This window comes from Nansenia antarctica (genome assembly GCF_963989245.1).
Source record: "Nansenia antarctica genome assembly, chromosome: 6".
NCBI lineage: Eukaryota > Metazoa > Chordata > Actinopteri > Argentiniformes > Microstomatidae > Nansenia > Nansenia antarctica.
The window spans coordinates 30,815,175-30,838,785 of record NC_137676.1 but is presented as its reverse complement, the minus strand read 5'-3'; the positions used below and the strand labels follow the sequence as shown (position 1 = coordinate 30,838,785).

At 42.6% G+C, this 23,611-nt stretch overlaps 3 protein-coding genes across 3 annotated transcripts; all 3 read left to right on the top strand.

The window, feature by feature from the left end:
• Positions 1–539: 539 nt before the first annotated feature.
• bgna (biglycan a) lies at positions 540–6,251 on the top strand (the record flags this gene model as incomplete). Its single annotated transcript, XM_080534967.1, has 7 exons — positions 540–783; positions 1,555–1,667; positions 2,126–2,339; positions 2,924–3,034; positions 3,899–3,992; positions 5,661–5,799; positions 6,054–6,251. The coding sequence occupies 7 exons, from the start codon at positions 540–542 to the stop codon at positions 6,249–6,251; spliced, it is 1,113 nt and encodes a 370-aa protein (XP_080391093.1).
• A 1,076-nt stretch (positions 6,252–7,327) lies between these two features.
• LOC308160432 (phospholipase A and acyltransferase 2-like) lies at positions 7,328–12,694 on the top strand (the record flags this gene model as incomplete). Its single annotated transcript, XM_080534346.1, has 4 exons — positions 7,328–7,345; positions 8,246–8,366; positions 11,858–12,156; positions 12,389–12,694. 4 exons carry the CDS (start codon positions 7,328–7,330, stop codon positions 12,488–12,490), a joined length of 540 nt encoding a protein of 179 aa, XP_080390472.1. The 3' UTR covers positions 12,491–12,694.
• A 3,973-nt stretch (positions 12,695–16,667) lies between these two features.
• Positions 16,668–21,279, top strand: dedd (death effector domain containing; the record flags this gene model as incomplete). The annotated part of the gene is made up of 4 exons (XM_080533334.1): positions 16,668–17,250; positions 17,948–18,052; positions 19,663–19,800; positions 20,150–21,279. The coding sequence occupies 4 exons, from the start codon at positions 16,668–16,670 to the stop codon at positions 20,572–20,574; spliced, it is 1,251 nt and encodes a 416-aa protein (XP_080389460.1). The 3' UTR covers positions 20,575–21,279.
• Between the last annotated feature and the right edge of the window lie 2,332 nt (positions 21,280–23,611).

The window sequence follows — 23,611 nt, the reverse complement described above, 5'->3', positions numbered from 1 at the left end:
CTAAAAACACATAACTACACATGATGACCACACAGTTCTTGCTTTTTTGTCCTAAAACGTAAGTTTGTTTACAAGCCATGTATCACTAACCCATTAGCCTGAAGCAGGACGGCAGACGATACAGTAAATCCAATTCACAAATCATAAGTATTTAGTGATCTTAAAACTGCTGTTTGTTATATTGAGTGGGCTCTTCAACACTTAAACTTTCGTAATATGAAAGAAACCGGAAGACACACATACAACAAAAGCTTTTTGGTCATTTGCGCAACTTGAGTATTGCTGACATGCAGACCTTTTCACCAGACCGTGTCACATATATTTCAAAATCCCCTCAGCAAACTATACCTGTCTGGGACTTCATATAAAACCATTCACTTCTGAGGTCTGAAAACATTTGACAAACGTTCATTTTGGCGTGAACTATCACTTTAAGGAATGAATTCCCAACTGTTGCTATTGTTGATTACTGCTTACATCTCTGAGTGTTCATCTTGTGCTTTAACCTCAAGAAGAGGGTCCAGATGACAGGCAAAGCCATGCTTCCCTTCTCCGTTCTACTTCTGCTGTGTGTCGTCACACTACCCACCCCATCTGTGGCCCTACCCTTTGAGCAGAAGGGCTTTGCGGACTTTGGGAAGAGTATTGATGTAGAGGGCCTGAAGATGATGATGATGAATGATGAAGAGGGCTCAGCTTTTGAAGTGGAAGTCCACCCAGAAGAACCTACTTGCCCGTTTGGCTGCCAGTGTAACTTGAAGATTGTACAGTGCTCTGACTTAGGTGAGTCAGAAAACAAGCTGGTGTTCTACAGATGCCCAGAGATGGACCTTTTGGGGGGCTTTTGTAGACTAGCCAGCCAGGCTAGTAGACTACAATTTCTACTAGCTCGGGGAACAATCTACTTGCCCACTGTATTTGAGTTTGGCATGCATCGCTCAAGCTGAAATTGGATTTACTCATGAATACAGACATACATAATATTTCAATTATATCTGATCTAAATAATATTTCTGATCTACTACACAATTATATTCCCCCATAATTGTCCTACACAACTTTGGGACTGTCAGCTGTTCTTTTACAATGAGAAGACAACAATTTCACTGACTCACTCGGAAAACTACTAGCCCCCAGCTAGCGGTTAGCTATTTCCATCCCTGCATGTGCCACTGCAAAATGAAAGTAGTTTCTCCAAAGCTGTTTTCCCCCTCTCTTTTTTTCCTCTATTGCTTGGTGCAACGTGGAGTCTTGGTCATTGCTGGCTCTGTTCTAATTATATGGGGAGCGCTCACACACAACAACAACGTGCAACATATCCATACAAACCAAAGCATGGCCTGACGTTTACTAAATTACAGCTTGATGATAAATCTAACCAGTTAACTGTGTTTGTGTCTGTGTGTGTGTGTGTGTGTGTGTGTGTGTGTGTCTGCGTGTGCGGTATCATGCCATAAATCAACTTAATTGTGACTATCATACTTGAACTGACAAAATGTAGACCTGTGTGTCAAGCAATTTGGGGTCGTTCATCTTGTGTGTGTTGATCTGCAGGTTTAACCTATGTGCCGTTCGACATCCCCACCGACACCAGACTCCTCGATCTCCAAGGCAACCAGATCACAGACATCAGAGAGAATGACTTCAAAGGGCTCAGCAACCTCTATGTAAGAACCGACGTTGAAAACACCAATGGTGTATTTGGGCCCTTTCAAATACAATTTTAGCCTGTCTTTCACATCGTCTTAAATCAAGTGTTAGTCTTAGATAAAGAAATACTGAATACATAGTGTTAACAATAGTACATATTTCAATTCATCTGAATGCATTTAAAATATTATGTTTAGTCTTTCAGAAATCTATTATTATTGTTATTATTATTTTTGATCATGTATATTCCAGCTGTAATTCTACTCCTCCTCCCCGCTGCTCCCCATCTCTCCTCTGCCCCCTCTCCTCCCCACCTCACCTCTGCTCCCCTCCTCCTCCCCTCTCCTTCCCTCCTCACCTCTGCTCCCCTCCTCCCCTCTCCTCTCCTCTGCTCCCCTCCTCCTCCCCTCCTCACCTCTGCTCCCCTCCTCCCCTCTCCTCTCCTCCTCCCCTCTGGTCCCATGCCTCCTCCCAGGCTCTGGTCCTGGTGAACAACCTGATCTCCAGGGTGCACCCACGGGCCTTCCTGCCTCTCCAAAGCATGCAGAAGCTCTACTTCTCCCACAACCAGCTGACTGCCGTGCCCAAGAACCTGCCTGCGTCTCTGGTGGAGCTCCGCATCCACGACAACCACATCAGCAAGGTGCCCGCTGGGGCCTTCTCTGCGCTTGGCACCATGAACTGCATCGGTGAGACACATACTGTCTCTTCCTATGTGAGAGGACTTTATTAAGGGTGTGTGTGTCAAGGATATTGATGCGTACATACTATATTCATACAAGCATTACGAACTTTTACAACAGTCAAGGGACGACAACTAACGCCATTGATGCTTTATGCTACTCCTAAGTATCCCACTCCAAAGTAAGCTGTGCCACCATATAGACAATGTTCAGGCAGCAACAACAACAAGACTGAACAATGGTGCAGGTGGTGGACTCAAACCGACTGTAACCTGCTGTACGCAGTGTTTAGTGTTTGGGCTTTCTGTCTTTAATCTGCTACGGTTAAACAAAACCTTGAGTACTGAACCAAGTTTTAGGTATCATGCAGGACCACATTGGATTAATGATTAATTTGTAGCAATTACAATTTTCAATGTATATGGTAGTATGTACAGTCGTGAAGAATAAGCGTGGCTGTATTATAGCATGTATGTATGTATGTGTTTATGAGTTGGATTTATATAGCATTTTTATTTTTTTTTTATTTTTAAGTGCTCAAGCTCTTTGCAGCTGTCAATTGACCCGACAGGGTTCTGTTCCTCCAACAGAGATGGGTCGGAACCCTCTGAAGAACAGCGGGATTGAGCACGGAGCGTTTCACGGACTCAGACTGAACTTCCTTCGTATTTCTGAGGCTAAGCTCACAGGCATCCCCAAAGGTACAATGAATGAATGAATGTACCTCTGTACATGTATGGATATAATGTGTATATTCCTGCATTTTAAAGCTGCAGTACAATGTTTATTTGGATGTGCTGCTGTGTCAGGCCCTGTGACATTCTTGACTTGTTTTGGGTAGTTCTCCAACTGGGTAGTTCTCCAACTGGGTAGTTCTGCAACCTGCAGCACCGTGGGGTTGATATAGCACCGTCTGAAACGCAGAAGGTCCATACCCTAATGCTCACAGTTCATTAACCAGGATGAATACAAACGTCGATGTCCTTGACAAGATAGCGATTATGTATGTTCATTTAACACTAGAACAGCCGTGAGTAAAGACTCATGTTATATCTTTGCACTCAATCAAATTTCAGGACCTTCCTTTCATGACTTTTCCTAGACATGTGCGTTCTACCACCCAGTATCCTTCCATTTTCAAAATCACATCCGGATAAGCTAGTATGAAGCTATTTTGCCGTTTTTCTGTGTAGGAAGCAGGCTAATTTACAAGCGGCCAACTAGTGGTCGTTGTGTGTAAATAGCAGCTTAGCATTTTAAAGAAGTTTTCTACCTACTCGGCTGTTCTAGTGTTAAACAGTGAGTGAGAAAATCTGTTGATAGCAGTGCAACCGTGATGGTAGAATTCACATTTCTTTATTGCTGTGTGCGTGGAACCAAAAGTATAGAACGGTGGCGGCTGTGGAAGGGTTGGCAGTGGCATCCTGAGGCTTTGAATAACAGGGATGTGGCAAGAACGTTCCGGGAACTTTCCTTAATTATGCAACGTATACATCCAGCACATTTCCACAGAAAGCCTTTGGTCTTTTACTTTGAATTTACTGGTCATATTTCACTTCCACCAGATCTTCCTGAAGGTCTACATGAGTTGCATTTGGATCAAAATCAAATTCAAGCCATTGAGATGGGAGACCTGCTACAATATGGGGATTTGCACAGGTACATTTGGTATCAATCAAGTGGCTTCATTACAGTTTTTTACGATTGCTAACTCACCATGTTCAATACTGAAACCACAGTTTCACAACTCTTCATACAGTCTGCATTCGTAACACTCATGTTGGCCAATGACTTCATTCATGTCTCAAAAGAAGCTCGTTCAACCACACACTGTCAACAATGTTCACTCAGAAGCATACACTGTCATTCATAACATTCTGACTTACAAAATACTAACAACAGGGAGCATTACATAGTTTGAATGATTTTCACAAGAATGAATATTTCATTATAAAAATGGTTTGATTTATAGTAATCATAGACAGAATAGTTGACTGTAAAAATGTAAAGTATTAGGCAACAAGAATGAATCAGAAATGCCGCAATTTGATTCTATCCTTTATCCTATCTTTTGCTTCTATCCTTTACCTTTTGCTTCTATCCTTTATCCTATCTTTTGCTTCTATCCTTTATCTTTTGCTTCTATCCTTTCTATCTTTTTCTATCGTTTATCCTTTTTTTTCAGTATCTTTGCAGAAAGTAATTTACGGTACATTTACTTCAAAGTACACTACACGTACTTGTGGAAAATGAAAAGTGAAAAATAAAGTGGAAGATGCAAAAGTTCAAACAAAAAAGAAAAACAGAAATTCCAGGGCTACAATACAATAGCAATCACACCAAAAATGTCTCACTCCTGAGGGTTTTGGTCCACCCTCTGGTCTGCATCTGGTCACATCTAATGTCTTCCCTGGCAATGCATCTAGTCTATTTCATTTCATTGTATATATTCTGCTAATATTTTCTAAACATTTCAATATGATTACTGCAAATAGTGAAAATACCACCGCTCATCTGTTATCAGACTTTGCTGAGGTTCTGGAACTGAAGAGTATCAATAGAGTGCAAAATAACAGCATCTGCACACTCAAACACTGTGCAAAAAAACTGTTTATTGTGAGCTTTCTGTCATATATGATAGGAATATGATTACTGCAAAATTGCACCAAATAATTCAGTTTTGAACGTGTTCTTCACAGTTTTGAACACAATGGTTTAACAATGAAAAAATGTGTTGCAAATACATAGTATTTTGCAAGTGGGGGAGTTTGAATGAGAGAAGTGTTATGGCATTTGGAGAACGTAGTCATTGAATGCATTCTGTATGAAAGCAATGCACAAATCACAGAGAAAGAGTCACCGTTTTGTTCACATGGGTTTCTGCTCTGCTGACTGTATGAAGAGTTGTGAAACGGTGGTTTCAGTATTGAACATGGTGAGTTAGCAATCGTAAAAAACTGTAAGCTGTGTTTGACTTCTGGGAAGTTTAGCACATTGTCTGTTTATTGTTGCCTTATCTTACCACTCATAGAATAACTGCAGAAACATAATAATAATAATAAAAAGGCTGATTTAAAGAGTTGTTTTGAATTCACAAAACATTGAATTATATCAGGTACTGATTATAGATACGTACAGTAATATTTTAACATTAGTACAAAATAAAAAATTGTTCGATGGGGCTTGCTGTACATTGTATCATCAATTGTTGTATTTCAGTATCTCCCCTCTGTGTGTGTGTGTGTGTGTGTGTGTGTGTGTGTGCGTACGTGCACGTGCGTGTTAATGGATGCATGTGTGTCTTGTGTGTGTGTCTATGTGTGGTAGGTTGGGCCTAGGCTACAATAAGATTCGCCACATTGAAGACGGCGCCCTTTATTATGTGCCAAACCTGAGGGAGCTGCATCTAGACAACAACATCATCCCCAATGTTCCTGTGGGCCTGGCTGAAATGAAGTACCTGCAGGTAAAGTGTCCCGTGGGGTTGTGAAGGCCCAGTTAAAAGAGTGTTCCTCTAAGCCCAGATCTAGGATCAGCTTGACCTCCCCAGTTCCTTAGTCTTTACTACAAGAGCGGAAAACACAGAAGTGATCTTAGATCAGCCTCAGGGATAACTTGATCCAACCTATCTTGTTGTGAAGCTTCCCTATTATACATTGTCTCTTCAACATGTGCAACATTATTGTTAGATATTATTGTCATTATTATTATTTTTTACAGGTGGTCTATCTTCACTCCAACAACATCAGCCAGGTTGATGCGGATGCCTTCTGTCCTCAGGGCTTCGGTACGAAGAAGACTTTCTACAACGGCATCAGTCTTTTTGATAACCCAATCAAATACTGGGAGGTGCAGCCCTCTACCTTCCGTTGTGTCAGTCACAGAATGGCCGTACAGTTTGGCAACCACGGGAAGTAGAACACAGAGAGGATCACACTGGGGAGGAAAAGACACAGCAGAGGGAGAAACTAAAGAACTCCACACTCATAGTTCCAAAACAATAACTTGATGCATGGGTGGGTGGGTGGGAAAGAAGGAAAATGTACATTTTTGAATGATATTAAATTGTTTTAATTTTTTGAAGACAGATAAGGTGAAGTCAAATAGCAACTTGTCCAGAGCAAATGTGTGATAAGTGATTTTTTACTCAGTGAGTTAGTAGGCTATTACTAACTTTTCAACTGACAACTCCATAACATTGTGATTGAAGAACATGTCAGTACAAGCAACTTCAGATCCATTGATACCTCTTTATAAACTTTGTTGAACATATGTTGTTTGTTGTTCTTGTTTTTGAGGGTTAGAGAAAGCAAGTAGGCTATGAAAATGATGCTGGATATATAGGTTTTGTTTATGTATTTGTTTGTTTATCTTTGAGCAAATGAATGTCGTTAGATAACACGACCAACAACATTTTTCGTAGACTTATATTGACCTATAAGGGGCACACCTACATAGACAAGGTGCGGCCACACCACATTGGTAGACACATTACTAGACTCTTGCTAGATTGTCGCAGGTTTGGGTGAGTTGCGATTGATATGCTTACAAATGCAACGTTGTCATGATCAGAGCTGTTGATCGGGTCCGGACGGACGGGTGCACTCGGGTCAATCATCTGTATGCCCAGTGTCTGAGACCTGAGACCCGATCATTAGGCTACATGCTTTTCACTACATGCTTTTCACTAACCACTATGTTATTCTCCCATCAAAAGTCACCCGAATTGCCTGTTTAGCAGGTGATAGGCAACATTTTCACAAATGTCCCTGTGCTCTCATCCTATATCCAAAGTCGTATGTAGAGTGTTATTGACCAAACGGTTCACACTAGAAACAGAAACAGTGGTGTTTGACAGAGGATCAGAGGATTTCAAATGATTCCGGCCAAACAGGTTTCTTTCGCGCAACGCGCGCCATAGCGAGCCTGCCCATCTGAGCTGCCTAAAGGACATTATCAGACATATCAGAGATTTGACACAACATTGCGGCATGATGGCATACCAACAACAGGTGAGTTTTACCCGTACTATTCTATGAAAATAGTGTCCGACTACATAACGAATTCACGATATATCAGTGCTTAAAGTGTCTGTGTTATTTGTTACTGCGCGAGAACATTACGCGCGAGAACACCTGTGATATTTATAATGCCTTGTTCTGTATTTGACCACTTGCAAATATGCGTTTATCATAGGCCTATTGAAAGAAAGTGGAAATGAATGGGATAAATGTTTTAGTGCATTAGCTCAGTGGCCAGTTTTTTTGTTCTTGATTAACAGTAGCTACTGTACCAACCAACACAGGTCTGTGTCTAGGCTCTTGAACTGGAGGACAAATTCATATCTGTAATGATATCCATTTTAGAAATGACAATAAACCCTATGGTGTTAACTGTTGCTAAACTATACTTAGTTGGCGTAAAATTACAAGAACTATGGCGTGGAGTCATTACCAGCAGTACCCACCAATGCTGTCAAACCTGCTCCCAAACAGGCTCGGTGATGTTTGTTAAGGTGGAGTATAGAAGAAGAAGAATGTTTTATTTGCCATGCAATCAACTTGTCAAGCAATTGTTGGGATGTGGTCTTTTTTGCTCTAGGCACAGGGTCAACCATAGTCTGCGCCGCTGGAGCTGTTAGGGGTTAAGTGCCTTGCTCAAGGGAACATGCAGCTCCCTCCTGAGGCGGGGTCTTGTAGGTTTTCGCCTACAAATCCAAACCATGTTTACAATCACTGAAAGCAATACATTAATAAAACTGAAAGCGTACCTTGATTTCATAGGAGTTGCAGTTGAATAGTCTTAGCTACCTAGCTAGCCTTCCGATTGCTAGCCGGCCTCTCTAACCTCTAGGCTACTGCCGCCGCCTGTATACTGTGTAATGCACTGCTCCTGTTCTCTTCTGTGCACAGTTGGATGAAATTGAGTCCACTGCCCAGTTTGGAGACTTGATCGAATTCTCTTACCCTATTGGATACTCTCATTGGGGTGTGTATGATGACGACGGACACGTTATCCACTTTTCAGTGGCAGGTGAGACACATGTATTCATTCCACAACTGTAATACTGTATACCAACAACACCACCGTATGTCCATTATTACCACACAGAGAGCAATATCATTTACTATTTATAACCTGCAATCAAAAGAGGCCAATTTATAATTTTATAAAGACCTGGTAAATTGTTGCAAATCTGGGGACAACAGAAGGTTGATCACAATACTGTGTTACCCAAAATTCATGGTCTTGAAGATTTCATAGACTCTCAGTTGCCATGCATTATCTTGAATATCAGCATGAGATGAACCCTCTACAATCATGCATCATTCTTCTATTCATCTACTGTGCTTGGCTATAGGTAAACGCTGAAAGTAAGAGTAAGATAAACAAACATATGATAACTTATAAATGCTTTATAGAGCATTCATTAAGTCTTTGAGCATTCATAAAGTAATTCTTAAAGTCAGATGCATCATAACTAGTCTATTTTCCTGAGTCATACTATATACTAATGGTAACATTATGTCACGTATGAACGTAATCACTGAAAGCAATGCATTAATCAAACTGAAAGCGTACCTTGATTTCGTAGGAGTTGCAGTGTTGAATAGTCTTAGCCAGCTAGCTAACACATATAATGCATTTCTCCCTGTTTCAGTCAGGTTGTTGAGTAAGCCAAATTAGCTGCATTAGTTAAGAAACTAAGTGAAACATAAACTAACATCTCTTTGAGTCAACTACTCACTACACTTTGTGCACTACTATATCTAGCTGATGCTTTCAATACTATATGCATTCCCTGATTTTGACTTTGACTTTGATTGGATAAAGAAGATGTTAGTTCACACTGCAAGAGCTCAGATGTATTATAGCTGTATCTAAAATGAATAACTTTTTCAACTATTTTTTCTGAATGTCACTCCTCTGGGGACCCTCCACTGGGGTGTGTATGAATGCCTAGGGTAGACTGTGTATGGATGCCTAGGGTAGACTGTGTATGGATGCCTAGGGTAGACTGTGTATGGATGCCTAGGGTAGACTGTGTATGAATGCCTAGGGTAGACTGTGTATGGATGCCTAGGGTAGACTGTGTATGGATGCCTAGGGTAGACTGTGTATGGATGCCTAGGGTAGACTGTGTATCAGGGTTTCCGTTAGAAAAAATTGCCGCCGGACATCGTGTCCGGGAAGATTTCGATTTACCGGACAAACGTGATATATTCCGGTCATCATATTAAAATATAATAAAAAATAAATAAATCTAAATCATATATTTTTTTTTCAAATCTAATATAGCTGTTTGTCGCGGTGATTACTGTTGTGTAGCGGCCTATATATGCCATTTAATGTCTATTTCTCATCCGATACGATTAGATGCGAGCTATATAATATATAATAATATAACATGATTCGCATGCGCGCTATGCCATTATGTCCAGCGCTGAACGGGCGCCTCACTGGGAACTGAACAGACAGCATCGATCAATGAACGGACTCCACATTACGTTAACTGAAGTTTGTTAAATTGTTTGGGATTAATGTGAGTTTTCTATTTTCTCTTTCCAGTTTAAATTTTTTTTTAATCAATAAAACAACGTCATTTCTATAGGGGGGTGTTCCATCAACGTCGCCAAAGGAAAATCCAGGCCCACTTCGCCAAGTCTCGCGAGACTCTTAAAAAGATCCAGGCATATCTTGATAGATCTCGCGAGACTTGTCAAAACAAGCCTAGACTTTCCTCCAGCGACGTTGATGGAACACCCCCCAGGTCTCGCTGGTTGGGAAGGCATTTCGTTTAGCTGCCTGTCAAATCATACTTAATCGGACTCGGGAGTATGACAATGAGGAGAACATAACTGTTTATTGAGAAACGATTGATAGGCAGGCTGGGATACGTATATAAAGAAATACCACAATGTCTAGATGTATAACATTTTATTGAACATTGCAAGCATGTAGGCTTCTGGCGTGACACGGCTAGCCTAATTTCCGTTCATATGCCTTTTATCAGATAAAATAAAATAGAATAAAACTCTTTGAAAATAAATAGGCTTTAAATTAACTTGCAATGCGTATAGGCTAATTTCCGTTTGATGTTACAGCCGGCCTATGCCTTTTCTCAGATAGATAGGGGATAGCCCTGTAAGCTCATACGGGTCTGTATGTCGTCCTGAAGACCGGCTGTTAGATCATATCGCTGAAGTTTGTCTCCATCTTAGTGTAAATGTTGTCCGTTTCGTTTGTTATCCTTGTTATTGTGCGATAAAGTTAAGGCGCTCCGCTTCGGGCCACCATTTTCAGCTGAGCACCAAACACACACACACCCACACACTGCCCAAGAGAGAAGGACCCGGCCCCTTCAGCCAGCCTATAGGCTAACTAAAGGGGGCGGGTCCTTCTCTCTCAGGCAGTGCCGTGTGTGCATGAGTGTGTGTGTGTCCGGTGCCCAGCCGAAAATGGTGTCCCGAAGCCAATTTGAATACAATTCGCTACGAAATTGTGCTTAGAGGGAATTATTTTCACCGGACATTATGTCCGACGAGTTTTCAATTTGTCGGACTTCAACAAATTTTACCGGACAAAGACCGGTAATTACCGGTTAACGGAAACCCTGCTGTGTATGAATGCCTAGGGTAGACTGTGTATGAATGCCTAGGGTAGACTGTGTATGAATGCCTAGGGTAGACACTGGGGTGTGTATGAATGCCTAGGGTAGACTGTGTTTGTTGTTGAGTGTGTATGAATGCCTCGGGTAGACTGTGTTTGTTGTTGAGTGTGTATGAATGCCTAGGGTAGACTGTGTTTGTTGTTGAGTGTGTATGAATGCCTAGGGTAGACTGTGTTTGTTGTTGAGTGTGTATGAATGCCTCGGGTAGACTGTGTTTGTTGTTGAGTGTGTATGAATGCCTAGGGTAGACTGTGTTTGTTGTTGAGTGTGTATGAATGCCTAGGGTAGACTGTGTTTGTTGTTGAGTGTGTATGAATGCCTAGGGTAGACTGTGTATGAATGCCTAGGGTAGACTGTGAATGCCTAGGGTAGACTGTGTATGAATGCCTAGGGTAGACACTGGGGTGTGTATGAATGCCTAGGGTAGACTGTGTTTGTTGTTGAGTGTGTATGAATGCCTAGGGTAGACTGTGTTTGTTGTTGAGTGTGTATGAATGCCTAGGGTAGACTGTGTTTGTTGTTGAGTGTGTATGAATGCCTAGGGTAGACTGTGTTTGTTGTTGCATGACTGGGGTGTGTATGAATGCCTAGGGTAGACTGTGTTTGTTGTTGAGTGTGTATGAATGCCTAGGGTAGACTGTGTTTGTTGTTGAGTGTGTATGAATGCCTAGGGTAGACTGTGTTTGTTGTTGCATGACTGGGGTGTGTATGAATGCCTAGGGTAGACTGTGTTTGTTGTTGCATGACAGGGGTTGTTTTGGTTTTTGATGTGAAAAGGATGAAAATTGCTTTTATGATACACTTGTTTTTCTAACACTCTTTCTCTTTATTTCCTGTTCTCCCTTGATCCTAGATGAGGGAAAACTGATGCGTACCTTCCGGACTCACTTGCAGACAGCCTTTCCCTTGTGTGGAGACCTCCTTCTTGGCCAGACCCGAATACGCAGGCAGCCTATCGCTGATGTCACTGTTCCTGATGGAGCTCAAGCTTTGGTCAGCAACAGCCGTCATGGTCGCCAGCCATCCTCAAAGGAAGTCATGAAGCGCCGCCGAGATGCGCTGTTGGACAAGGAGTTACCATACCGACTATTCACCCTTAACTGTGAACACTTTGCCACATTTGTACGATATGGAGAGGCAGTGTGCAACCAGGTCAGTTCAACCACATAGCTTGAAAGACTGAAAAATGTATTAAGAAAGATTTCAGGCAGATAAAAGTTTCTTATGCTTACAGTTAACCATTGTGGACGCAACAAGAAGTAATATTAAATATCAGTGTTTGAGTACGTAATGACTAGTAACGCTTAAGAAATGTCAGCCAAAATATTTTGATCACTGTAACTTTATCAGTCCATCTAAGTTTGGTGTTTTGTTTCTTAAATAGCTTCCTGGAAGAACCAAGAACAAGGAGTGTGAAGAAGGAACAGGAGTGTTCCAAGACATTGTGTCAGAATCCCTCCCAGCATCCAGTTTGTTCTGGGGCTAGCTAGTTCCTGTACTTAAAAAAAAGCCAAAAACGTTCACCTGTTCATGTTTGCATACCATACACTCAGAAAGTAAAGACAATGTTGCTTGCTCTGAATTTAGCCAATTTCCACTATCATTGGCTATTATGATAATGATAGTTTGATATTATCGTAGGCTTGTAGTGTAAAAACCATTTGTATTATACATAGCCAATATTGAGTATGTCTGCATTTTTAATCCTTCTATAGTATTTGGTTTAAATATGTTCTGACTTTGATGATAATAATCAAAATACATTCTATACAAATATTTTGTAATAAAGATAATTTCTCCTCACTGTTTGTCATTTGCATGGATGAAACTTTTACATACATACATTTATTAGATTAGATTAGATTCAACTTCATTGTCATTGCAGTACAAGTACCAAATACGAGTACAAGTACCAGACAATGAAATGCAGTTTAGCATCTAACCAGAAGTGCAAATAGTGATATAAAAACATGATACAAAAACACGATAGTGATAGGTACAGTATGGCAAGTATGGTAGTTTAGAGGTATATACAGTTATGGGCTATGTACAGTTAAGGTAGCTTATGTACAATATGTAATGTACAGATGTATAAAAGAGGCTATGTCAAAGAGGTATGTGCAAAACTGGAAATATATTGTATGAGCAAAGATAGTATTGGAAACAGCAGTAGAGCAAAGAGTAAAGAGTGATCACATTGTCCATTGGGGGTGTAGAATTGCACTTTACTCCCAGAGAAAACAAACCCATAGGCAGATCATAGACTTTTATTCCAGTACAGATGCCGGCAATGTGTTCCCTTTTCAGATAGTGTTCCCCCTTTATTAATTGTGGGTTTAAGATTACAAATTATTACAATTATTTTAATGTCACCAGCGCATTCCAAGTGTTTTCATGCATGTTTAAGTCTCGACCTTTCACTGCTCCACCACAAGTGGCATTGCCCATAGGTGGGGTGAGTGAGGGTAGTGACAATAGACACGCTTGAGGGGAGGGTAAAAATATTATTAGGTTTAATGATTAATAAGCTACAGGAAGCAATAGGTATACACAGTTAGAAGGTACATACAGGTTTAGTATCAGGGTTTAGAGACAGGGTAAGATATTAAATAGGAAATTCCCTTTGTAACTAAGGTCACTTATGCCCTTCTGGTCAACAGTAAAATCTCTAGATTCAATGCGTATTATGGGAGCTGACATTGGTTGTCCTAGCCCAATCTAATATTATCGCCTTTGGGGAAAGATATCCTTCCCGATAAATGAATTACCTGCAACCACAACAACTCACACTTTGTAAGGATAGAGCTGTCGTTAATCCTAGGGACTCATGCGCTATACCTATTTATGGGTTATTTCATTTGTAAGGTTTTATGTGGTGAGAGGTGGCAGGGTGAATGAATCTATCCAGCACGGCAAAAAAAAAAAAGGCACGGCTGTTCTAGTGTAATATTTTATCATGAATTGATATTATCGCAATATGTCAATTTAACACCAAAATGAATAATAAAAATTAGACTTGAGATGCAATCAATAATATAATGCAAGCATCAGCAATGCCTTACAGATACAGCTGAAAAAGATGCACATTTTGAATACATAATTATATTCAGCTGAACTTAAGTACATGGGAATATCCAAATCACTGATATAATATTTACAAAAATGTGATGAACAAGAGAATAACATGATGGACAATCATAGCTGAAGTAGTAATTAAGCATCGTTCGTGCAACGTTTAGTATAACATGAATTCATGATATCATAAATAAACTGTCAGATGGGTAACACTCTGACACCACACCGGTGTCCTGTCGTGCACATTTTGGAGCAAAGCGTTGTCGTTGAATAGGACAATTAACACTAGAACAGCCGCGAGAGGTAATTGACCTGTGAATAAAGAAAAATGTTAGATCTTTGTAAAATTAAACATTTCAGGACCCTCCTTTCATGACTTTTCCTAGATATGCGCGTTCTACCACCCAGTATCCTTACATTTTCAAAATTCACATCAGGATAAGCTAGTATAAAGCTATTTTGCCGTTTTTCTGTGTAGGAAGCAGGCTAATTTACAAGCGGCCAACTAGTGGTCGTTGTGTGTAAATAGCAGCTTGAGCATTGTAAAGAGGAGATCATTTGACCCCCGAGGCGACTCTTTTAGTAGGTAAAAAGGCACGGCTGCTCAAGTGTTAAGGCATTATTGAGCATTGGCATCTTCATCTTGACTTGCCATCTCAAATGAAGCAGTCTGTCCATTTTCAGCAGTAGTTCTTATCCACTGAGCTGCATGCAATGCCACCGGCTCTGTTTTCAATGAAGTGCAGATAATAAACGTTTATTCCTGTGCATATGCCAGTAAACGCTGGTAAAACGTCCAGGGTCGTGTGAGGTGTGGTCTTCTCAGGTGCGCTACCATCATAACATAGTCACAGTAATAGAATATTACATTCTGAAACTACTCTGTGACCGCACCTCTTGGGATTTAGATGCACTACATCGAACAACACCGATATTCGGTGGTTTACCACATAGATAGTATATCATATTATGGTTTACCACATGTTCTCTACCTATATGGAGGCCCTCGGAGGCCCCTCCTACACACGAGAGAGATGTGTGACGAGCCCGGAAGCATACGCTACGGTCCAGCGGATGTTCCCTCATCTTAGCCACCTAGCAACCTGAGACACGAACATGGCCATGATAACTGTTAGCCTCTGGAACGAGAGCGATATCATCCCAAATAATCGTGTTTTCTGATCTTGGAGAAGTTGCCGTCTACCCCAAAATACCTAAGTAAGAACACATTTGCTATATATATATATTAGCTACGACGTAACATTAACAGGAGTCACATATTAAGGCGACGCCATGTAAACATCTTTAGTTAGCCTGGTAGCAGGACGGGACCAGACCGGTGACGTCCAGGACCAGCCTCTCTAGCTAGCAGCTAGCCTACAGAACAGGAAAGAATATGTGTCGTTAACCGTTTGACAGTTGTGACCACCTTACCTAGGTAACTATGAAGCTGTCGTTAGCTAGCTGCAACTAAACGTGAGCCAGTCGGTGTTTCTATCACAACTCTCCAGTAGCTAACCAGGGGGTGTTCCATCAACGTCGCTAAAGGAAAATCTAGGCTTATTTCGATAAATCACGCGAGACTTCCAAAAAACACCAGGCTTATTTTGATAAATCTCGCGAGAACTAATCAAAATAAGCCTAGATTTTCCTTTAGCGACGTTGATGGGAGTTACATCGCTAGCCAGCTGTCATTGTTGTTTGCTACCATCACCCTACAGCTAGCACATGCTATCGAGTTAGCTAACTATATTATATATTATATCTCCTCTGTCTAGTTGTTAAAGTGGCCTTGGCAGCGTTAACGGCAGTTCGATGTAGACTGATTATGTTGTTTAGATGAGCCAGATGAGATGATTATATCTCTCGCTGTCTAGTGTGGCGCAAACACTAACGTAACGTTAGCCCGATAAACAAGACTGTAGTAGACCTTGCTAGCAGCTTAGCTAACGTTATGCAGCAGTCGTAAACACATGCCAGTTAGCTAGCTACCTGACTACGTAGCGTGTTGATGTTAGGTGCGTTCGTAAATTCGCTCTGAGAGTGCCGGAGCGCACACTGGGTTCAACGTCATAGAGCGAGCATGTCATTTAATTGGACAAGAGGCATTCCATGAGTGCTGATCAGATTTCCAGAGTGTATTTACGAACGCACCCGTTAACGGTCATGCCTTCTAGCTGGGCAATGACAGCTGATTCAAGTGATTGCTAGTTAGCAGTTGGGAGTCCTCCCTCACATATGATATGGGTGTTTGGATGTGTTTATCTTTTGAATGCGTTTCATTATGCTGTATTTATTTATTGACACATGCAATACTGCAATTCGGGATTCGAGGTTGGCTATTTATTGCTCTGTGATTCCACTGGGACTTATTGTATGATTCAATGTGAATCTTGTGTACCTGTGAAAGGTTTGCAGAACGGTAGATAACTGTGTTGTCAAGACTGAATAGTGTCCCCCCCCCCCTCTTTGTTTTGTGTCACAGGAAAGCAGTTGAAACACCGCGCATACATTGTTGGGATACCCGTGCCCCCCCCCCCTCCCCCCCCCCCCCCCCCATCGTCATTGTCTACCCCTGGCGCAAAGTGATGACCTCACAGCAGCAGCCCCTCCCCAATGCAAACGTCAACCCTCCCCTGCTCGTCCCTCAGAACTCCACAGCTCACCAGGGCCGGCCCCACCTCCACCCCTCCAACCAGCTGGACTCCAGTCAGAGCAGCGCGGCCCACCCCCCCCCCCCCCACAGGTCTCTGATGGGAGGCGTCGGCTCCTCGTCCGTGGGGACCTCCAGCGGCGCGGCGGCCAACCGGAGCGCCCAGTCCCCCTGCGCCGGCGGCTCCGCCTCCTCCCGGAGGCCCTCGACGGGCCGCTCCGAGCCCTGGCCCGAGGAGGCGGTGGACAACGCCTACGGGCTGTACTCGCTGCACCGCATGTTCGACATCGTGGGCGCCCAGCTGACCCACCGCGACGTGCGCGTGCTGTCGTTCCTCTTCGTGGACGTCATCGACGAGTACGAGCGGGGCGGCATCCGGAGTGGCCGTGACTTCCTCCTCGCCCTGGAGCGCCAGGGACGCTGCGACGAGACCAACTTCCGGCATGTCCTGCAGCTGCTGCGCATCATCACGCGGCACGACCTCCTGCCCTACGTCACACTCAGGAAGAGACAGACAGGTGAGTTAGACCTCCTGCCCTACGTCACACTCAGGAAGAGACAGACAGGTGAGTTAGACCTCCTGCCCTACGTCACACTCAGGAAGAGACAGACAGGTGAGTTAGACCTCCTGCCCTACGTCACACTCAGGAAGAGACAGACAGGTGAGTTAGCGCAGCGGCCTGGAACAGGAACACGGCGTTGGCCGTCACAGGGTTCGACATTAACGCTTGCTACGTTACACACAACGCTGCTCCACCTGTTTAAAAAAAAAAAAATCATTAGGTTCTCTACATTCTCTAGTAAGAATTATAAGGAGAAAACTGTCTCAAGAGGTTATAAATCATTCTGAAAAACTACAGCTGCAAGTCCCTTGCCTGGAAACAGGAAACTGTTTTTAGAAGATGCTGGAAACCAATACAAGTTTGCTGGAAATAATGTTGTCATGGACATAGTTCCTGTTATATTTCAACAACCAATCAGTGACCTTGTGTAAAATCCGGCTGCATAAAACCGGTTTGATTGCCGTGAGGGCACGACAGTTTGGCACGAAAACAACGTTGGCTTATAGCACAAACAGTCTGGGGTGACCAGGCAAGCCAAATCCCTTGAATATCCTCCTTTCAGCCTATTGGTTGGACATGGTTGATGTTGTGCTATATTGCAACATTGTAGTCAAGGCTCTAACCAGAACTACTCATGTGCTCTGTGTTTCAGTGTGCCCAGACCCGGTGGATAAGTACCTGGAAGAGACGTCGGTACGCTACGTGTTTCCCAGAGGAGGAGTGGAGAGCAGGGAGGCTGCTCCGCAAAGAAGGACAGGTGTGTGTATGTGTATGTGTGTGTGTGTGTGCGTGTGCGTGTGCGTGTGTGTGTCTGGCCAGTGAACTGTGGTAGGCCAGTACGCCTTACTGCTTGCAGTTGCGGTCCAGAGCAGGCGTGCTCCATCACTGCTCTGAAACGACCGTCCAGCCATGTGGACATGGCTTAGTATGCGGGCCGAGCCACTGTGCAACACATTTGTTTTTTCTGATGCTCCCATGCCCACCATCACACATTAACGAACACACGCTCCACACTCTGTCAAACACTCCACAGTCTGTCAGACACGTCTCGTTCAACGGTTACCGAGCAGTCAGAAGTGTCGGTCGGTGTTCAAAATGAAAGTAGTGACAAGGTCGTAGCACCAATCGGTATCCCAAGTGACATTTAAAAAAAAATGTTTAGGGCATTTCTGCTCTATCGGGATCGAGACAGTAGAGACTGACAGAAAGGATGGGTGAGAGAGAGGAGGGAAGACATGCAGGACAGATCGATGGCCGGAATCGAACCAGGGACCCCTGCGATTCCGTGGCATGCACGTTAGTGAGCTACGCCACCCACGCATCCCAGCACACCCATTTTTAATTTTTATTTAAAACTTCAAACAAGCACTTTGTTTTAACTAGTTAACTATTTTGTCTTTCATGTTCGAGGAAGATCCATTCACATTGGCTCTTTTATTTGGGGTTATTAGGGTTGGATGGTTTCCCTTTTTTTTTTGTTATACAGTTAAAACCCGTTCCCGAACAAAACCGCCGTTTTCCGGTTAACCGGATTCAAAACCACATTGTTGTAGAGCTTTCACTGAGCCGCCGCTCTCAAATGATTAAGGCTCCTTTCTGCAAACCTGCTCGAACACCTTCCACGAGCAGTTGAAAAATGCGCTTCAAATAAATGTTGGGCCACATTCTCACTCCCCGCATATACTCACTCCCCTCTATGTGCGTTCGCTTCCTTTCAATACAGCTTATTTCATTTAGTTAAAAACAAGTGCTTATACCATGCCATCATACCAGAACATCACAAGAGGAGCAACCCCAAAAATCGATCGTATATTTTAGGTTGTAAACGTTAAGACGAACACATCGCGATGCTAACCATGGAATGGCACTAGTGATAGGCGATAACATCGGCGACAGACACTTAAATACGTGATGGTTTACAGTAATACATTGATGTATTACATACAGCCTGTCGGTACCCTAGAAAGCACAGGCTTGTTGTTACAACATGACCGCCTCGCGTTCACATGCTGCCCTTCTACTCACCCCTTCAAAAATGATCCCAGTGGTGATGCCTATCGTGTCAGTAGAATATGAATGAAACGTCTTTAATGTTTACAACCTAAAATATATGCTTAGTATGTTATCCAGTATTAGTGGAATATCGGAAAAATCGATTCTTCGTTCATACAACCCGCCGATTATTCGACCATGAAAAATGGGACTTGTGAACATCCCTAGGTGGTATGTCTCCTGTGGAAAAAAAAGCTCCACATTACATTAGGCCTACTGAACTGTACGCTCGTTATCGTTTGTAGGCCCGTAACCGATACAGAGATTCAGCCCATCTCACCGGTCCACTCTTGTTTCTCCACTCTCCACCACCAGGCCCCCAGCCAGTGATCTGCTGTTCTCCATCGGGGCCCCAGGTAGTTCCGCCCCGTACTAAGCCAGGTCCCCCGTTACCCAGCCGCAAGAGGAAGAGGGCTCACGCCACGGGAGACTGCAGAGAGAAGCAAACCTGTGGTAAGGGCAGTGTTCATGACTGTTTCTGGGTGATTTTCGAGTACACATTTTTTTACGATTGTAGGCTACGAGACAAAACTTCTCAAGACAGTCTGTAGGGGCAGCAACAAGGGGTCATTCCAAGTTTGTTCTATTTCATTGACAACGCAAGATGTAAACAGACCTTTGGATTGCACGACGAATCGGCTGTTCTACATTTGAAAAGGTTCAAGCAATAACCAAGTTAGAGTTAGTACCCATGGTACTGGATAGGCCCACCATCTTCTGAGGTAAACATCACTCACATTGCTCATTTGTCTTCACAATCTTTTAACACCTCCTTATTTTGTTTTTCCTTACACACCTGCAGACATCCGCCTACGAGTGCGCGCCGAGTACTGCCAGCACGAGTCGGCGCTCCAAGGCAACGTCTTCTCCAACAAGCAGGAGGCTCTGGAGCGGCAGTTTGAGCGCTTCAACCAGGCAAACACTATCCTGAAGTCCCGGGACCTGGGCTCCATCATCTGTGACATCAAGTTCTCGGAGCTCACCTACCTGGACGCCTTCTGGCGAGACTACATCAACGGCTCCCTCCTGGAGGCCCTGAAGGGGGTGTTCATCACAGACTCGCTCAAACAGGCCGTGGGCCACGAGGCCATCAAACTACTGGTCAATGTGGACGAGGAGGACTATCAGGCCGGGCGGCGCAAGCTGCTCCGGAACCTGGTCACGGCAGGAGGAGGGGGGGGGGGGGCCGCCAGCGCCGCCGGGGGGAGCAGAGAGGCCGTGTCCTAGAAAAACACGGACGTCTGCAAATGTAGCCGAGGGGCCGCCCCCCGAGGAAGAGGAACAGGAACAGGAACTGGAGTGGGTGAGATGTTGGGAGAACTATTCCGAGGCTTAAAAGCGGGGAGAATACGTTTGGTATTGAGAAGTATGAGGGAGGATGGTGGGTCCCCTACCCCGTCATCTGTGAAGGCAATGTGACATCGTTTGAGTCAGGAGATCGAGTGTCACAGACAGGTGAAGTGTTGTGAATGACATGGCTTTTCTTTTTTTTTCTTTTTTTTGTTTTTTTTGTTTGTTGCTATAGGGTCATTGCTAATATTGTAACTTGTGTATTGACTCAAATTTGATTTAACAGTTATCGGGTATCACACAGCTCATTGCCATAAACATTCTTGAACTCATACCCTTGTAGAGGCTGAACTATGACTTCCACATGGCTAAGACTAGGGTTCAGACTAGGGTTCAAGTCCTTGTTTTCTCCCACTATACCAGGACAGAATCTTTGTCAACCAGAGACATCAAATGTTTCAATTATGTGAAAAATAAACAATTTAGATTGATTCAGAACTGGTAGTACCTTGTTGTCCCGTTAATAAACCTTGGGTGGATTGTTTTTATTGATTTTGGTTCAACAAAGATTCTCAAGATTCCTTTAGTTGCCTTACTGAGAAAGTGGTGTCAAAAGTACTTAAAACACACAGGCTACATAAAGTGAATATAAAATGCTGAAATGTTATTGAAGACAAAATGTCATCATGTTGAAGTATAAGTTTGCTCCCATATACTGTATCCACTATCCTGTCTGAAATATTGGGAAGTGAAGCTTTTTCAACAACATGTAGTCCATTAAATGAGCAATCTGGGATTGGTACATCTCTTTTTTTAAATCTTTTTTTATGGATGATATATAACCATTGATTCTTGAAGAATATAACTTGCCTCTTGAGCTTAGTTCAACTCTTCCCATCAGAACAGAACATATACGCTTGTTTTACTCCATTGTTAACATTAACAAACACTGTAACCTATAGTTTAAAATAGGTATGCACTTGTACTTGGTCTGAAAAAGAAGTGGTATTGGTGCATCACTAGTTTAAAAACATGGTTCAAACCATAATTTTCATTTCATGGATGGTCCTTGCATCAATAGTTCTGTCTTTGAATTTGAGAGTAGCTCAATTTCTCAAACCCCGTCCCATAGCTGTTTACTGAAATGGCTGGGTGACTGCTTTGCTGTTGTTTGAATCCTCCCAGATTGCCCCTTTTAAATGTATTTCCGGATCATGTCAGGGAACAAAATGTGTTATTTCACTAATATATAGGCCTTAACGTATGGGCTTACACTCTCTTGCACGTTTTTGTTTGGCTCTGGTGACCCTTTTCTACTACAGCCTCTAGGTTAGGACTTTCAAATGAATAGCTAATTTAGAAATGAACTCATTGGGAAACAGTCAGCACAGCAGAATCAAACACTATAAACTATGAAAATCAAACATGCAAGGAACTGTAGGCCTATGTATATGTTACACTGAGCTTGTATTTGTGATTCCCCTATCGGAACAAGGTGGATTCTTCTAAACTAACCGGAAGTATAATGGGCAACATTAGATGTCCTTTTGAATTTTGCTGTTCAACTAATGGCTAAAAATGTATTTGTTTAAATGTCAATGTTTTAATTACTTTTGAAAAATATCTACTTGTATTCCTTGAACATTTTTTTTAATATATATATGAGACAGTTACAACTAGGGATGTTCCGATCTGGATTTTTGGGGCCGATACCGATCACCGATTTTTTTCCTCAAGATCAACCGATACCGATTTTTTTAAAAATACATAACTGTAGGCCTACTGACTGGATAGCCTACATATTTTTTGCTTTTTAGACAAAAGTTTTGATCCATTAGGCACCAAGCAAACGCAGACCCATTTTTATGGCATAGTAAAAGTCTGGCCTATCACTCAGTTAGGGCCTGAAGCCCAAGTCAGTCGATATGGCTGTATAAAAGACATCATAAACGTGGCCTTCATGGTTTACATACTGTTACGTCCTCCTATGTTTTCTGTTCAGTTATCTGTCTTCCCCAGGAAAAAAAAATAATAAAAAAAAATCGGTTTTTGCGATCGGCCATTTTTGCCGATCACCGATCGAGTCATTTGGAGTGAAATCGGCCGATTTAAATCGGTGGCCGATAAATCGGAGCATCCCTAGTTACAACCAACAGACACAGGCCAAGTTGCCCCTTCCACACTCCAATGTTTCTTCTGCTCAGGATATTTCTTTTGACCAGTAGTAACACACTTGGGAGCAGTAGATGTGGTGTGTTCCCTCTTCTCCTGTCAATCACCGATTCCTGAGTATTCAGTTGCAGCAGTCTTTCTACATGGACCATGGACCTTTTCTCAGTCTGTTGATGTCAACACAAATTGTCATGAATATTTGCTCAGAAATTCGTAGTAATTATGAATGATCAACCAATCAGTATTTTGGGGGTCAAAGCAGTCATATTTAAGTCACCCAACCCACCTTGCTACCTCCATTGGCTTAGTTACTGATCTGAATAGAGTTGGGGAGCTTTACACACTACATGGTCAACCCCAACTAGACAGGGTTTAGTTTCCTAAGTAATATGGTGTTTCTTTTCCGACAGCCAAGCCGCAAAGCCGACCAGAGTAAAAATAGTGAAATCAGTGTTCGCAGGTCACATCTGCTTGAAAGAATGACATTTGTTAAAGGAAGAATGAGTAGGAGAGGGGAGGGCTGGGCTGGGTGTTCAAGAGATAAAGTACCTTTTCACCTAAAAGCTTTCCCGGAAATTGTACTGTTGATATGTTCTTGTCCTTTCAAGTCCTGTCTCCACTAACCAGGCCAGCTCAGTACAGCTCAGTCAGCTTTGGCTTTGTAGTGTCCATAGGGGTACAATGTTGTGGTATCATATTTTTATTATGAAGTTATCATTTTATCAGCTCTGGAAGGAATGTTGAAAATATTGATTATTCTAATAAATGTAATTCAAAACCCAGAAGAGTTCTAAATGGAGTC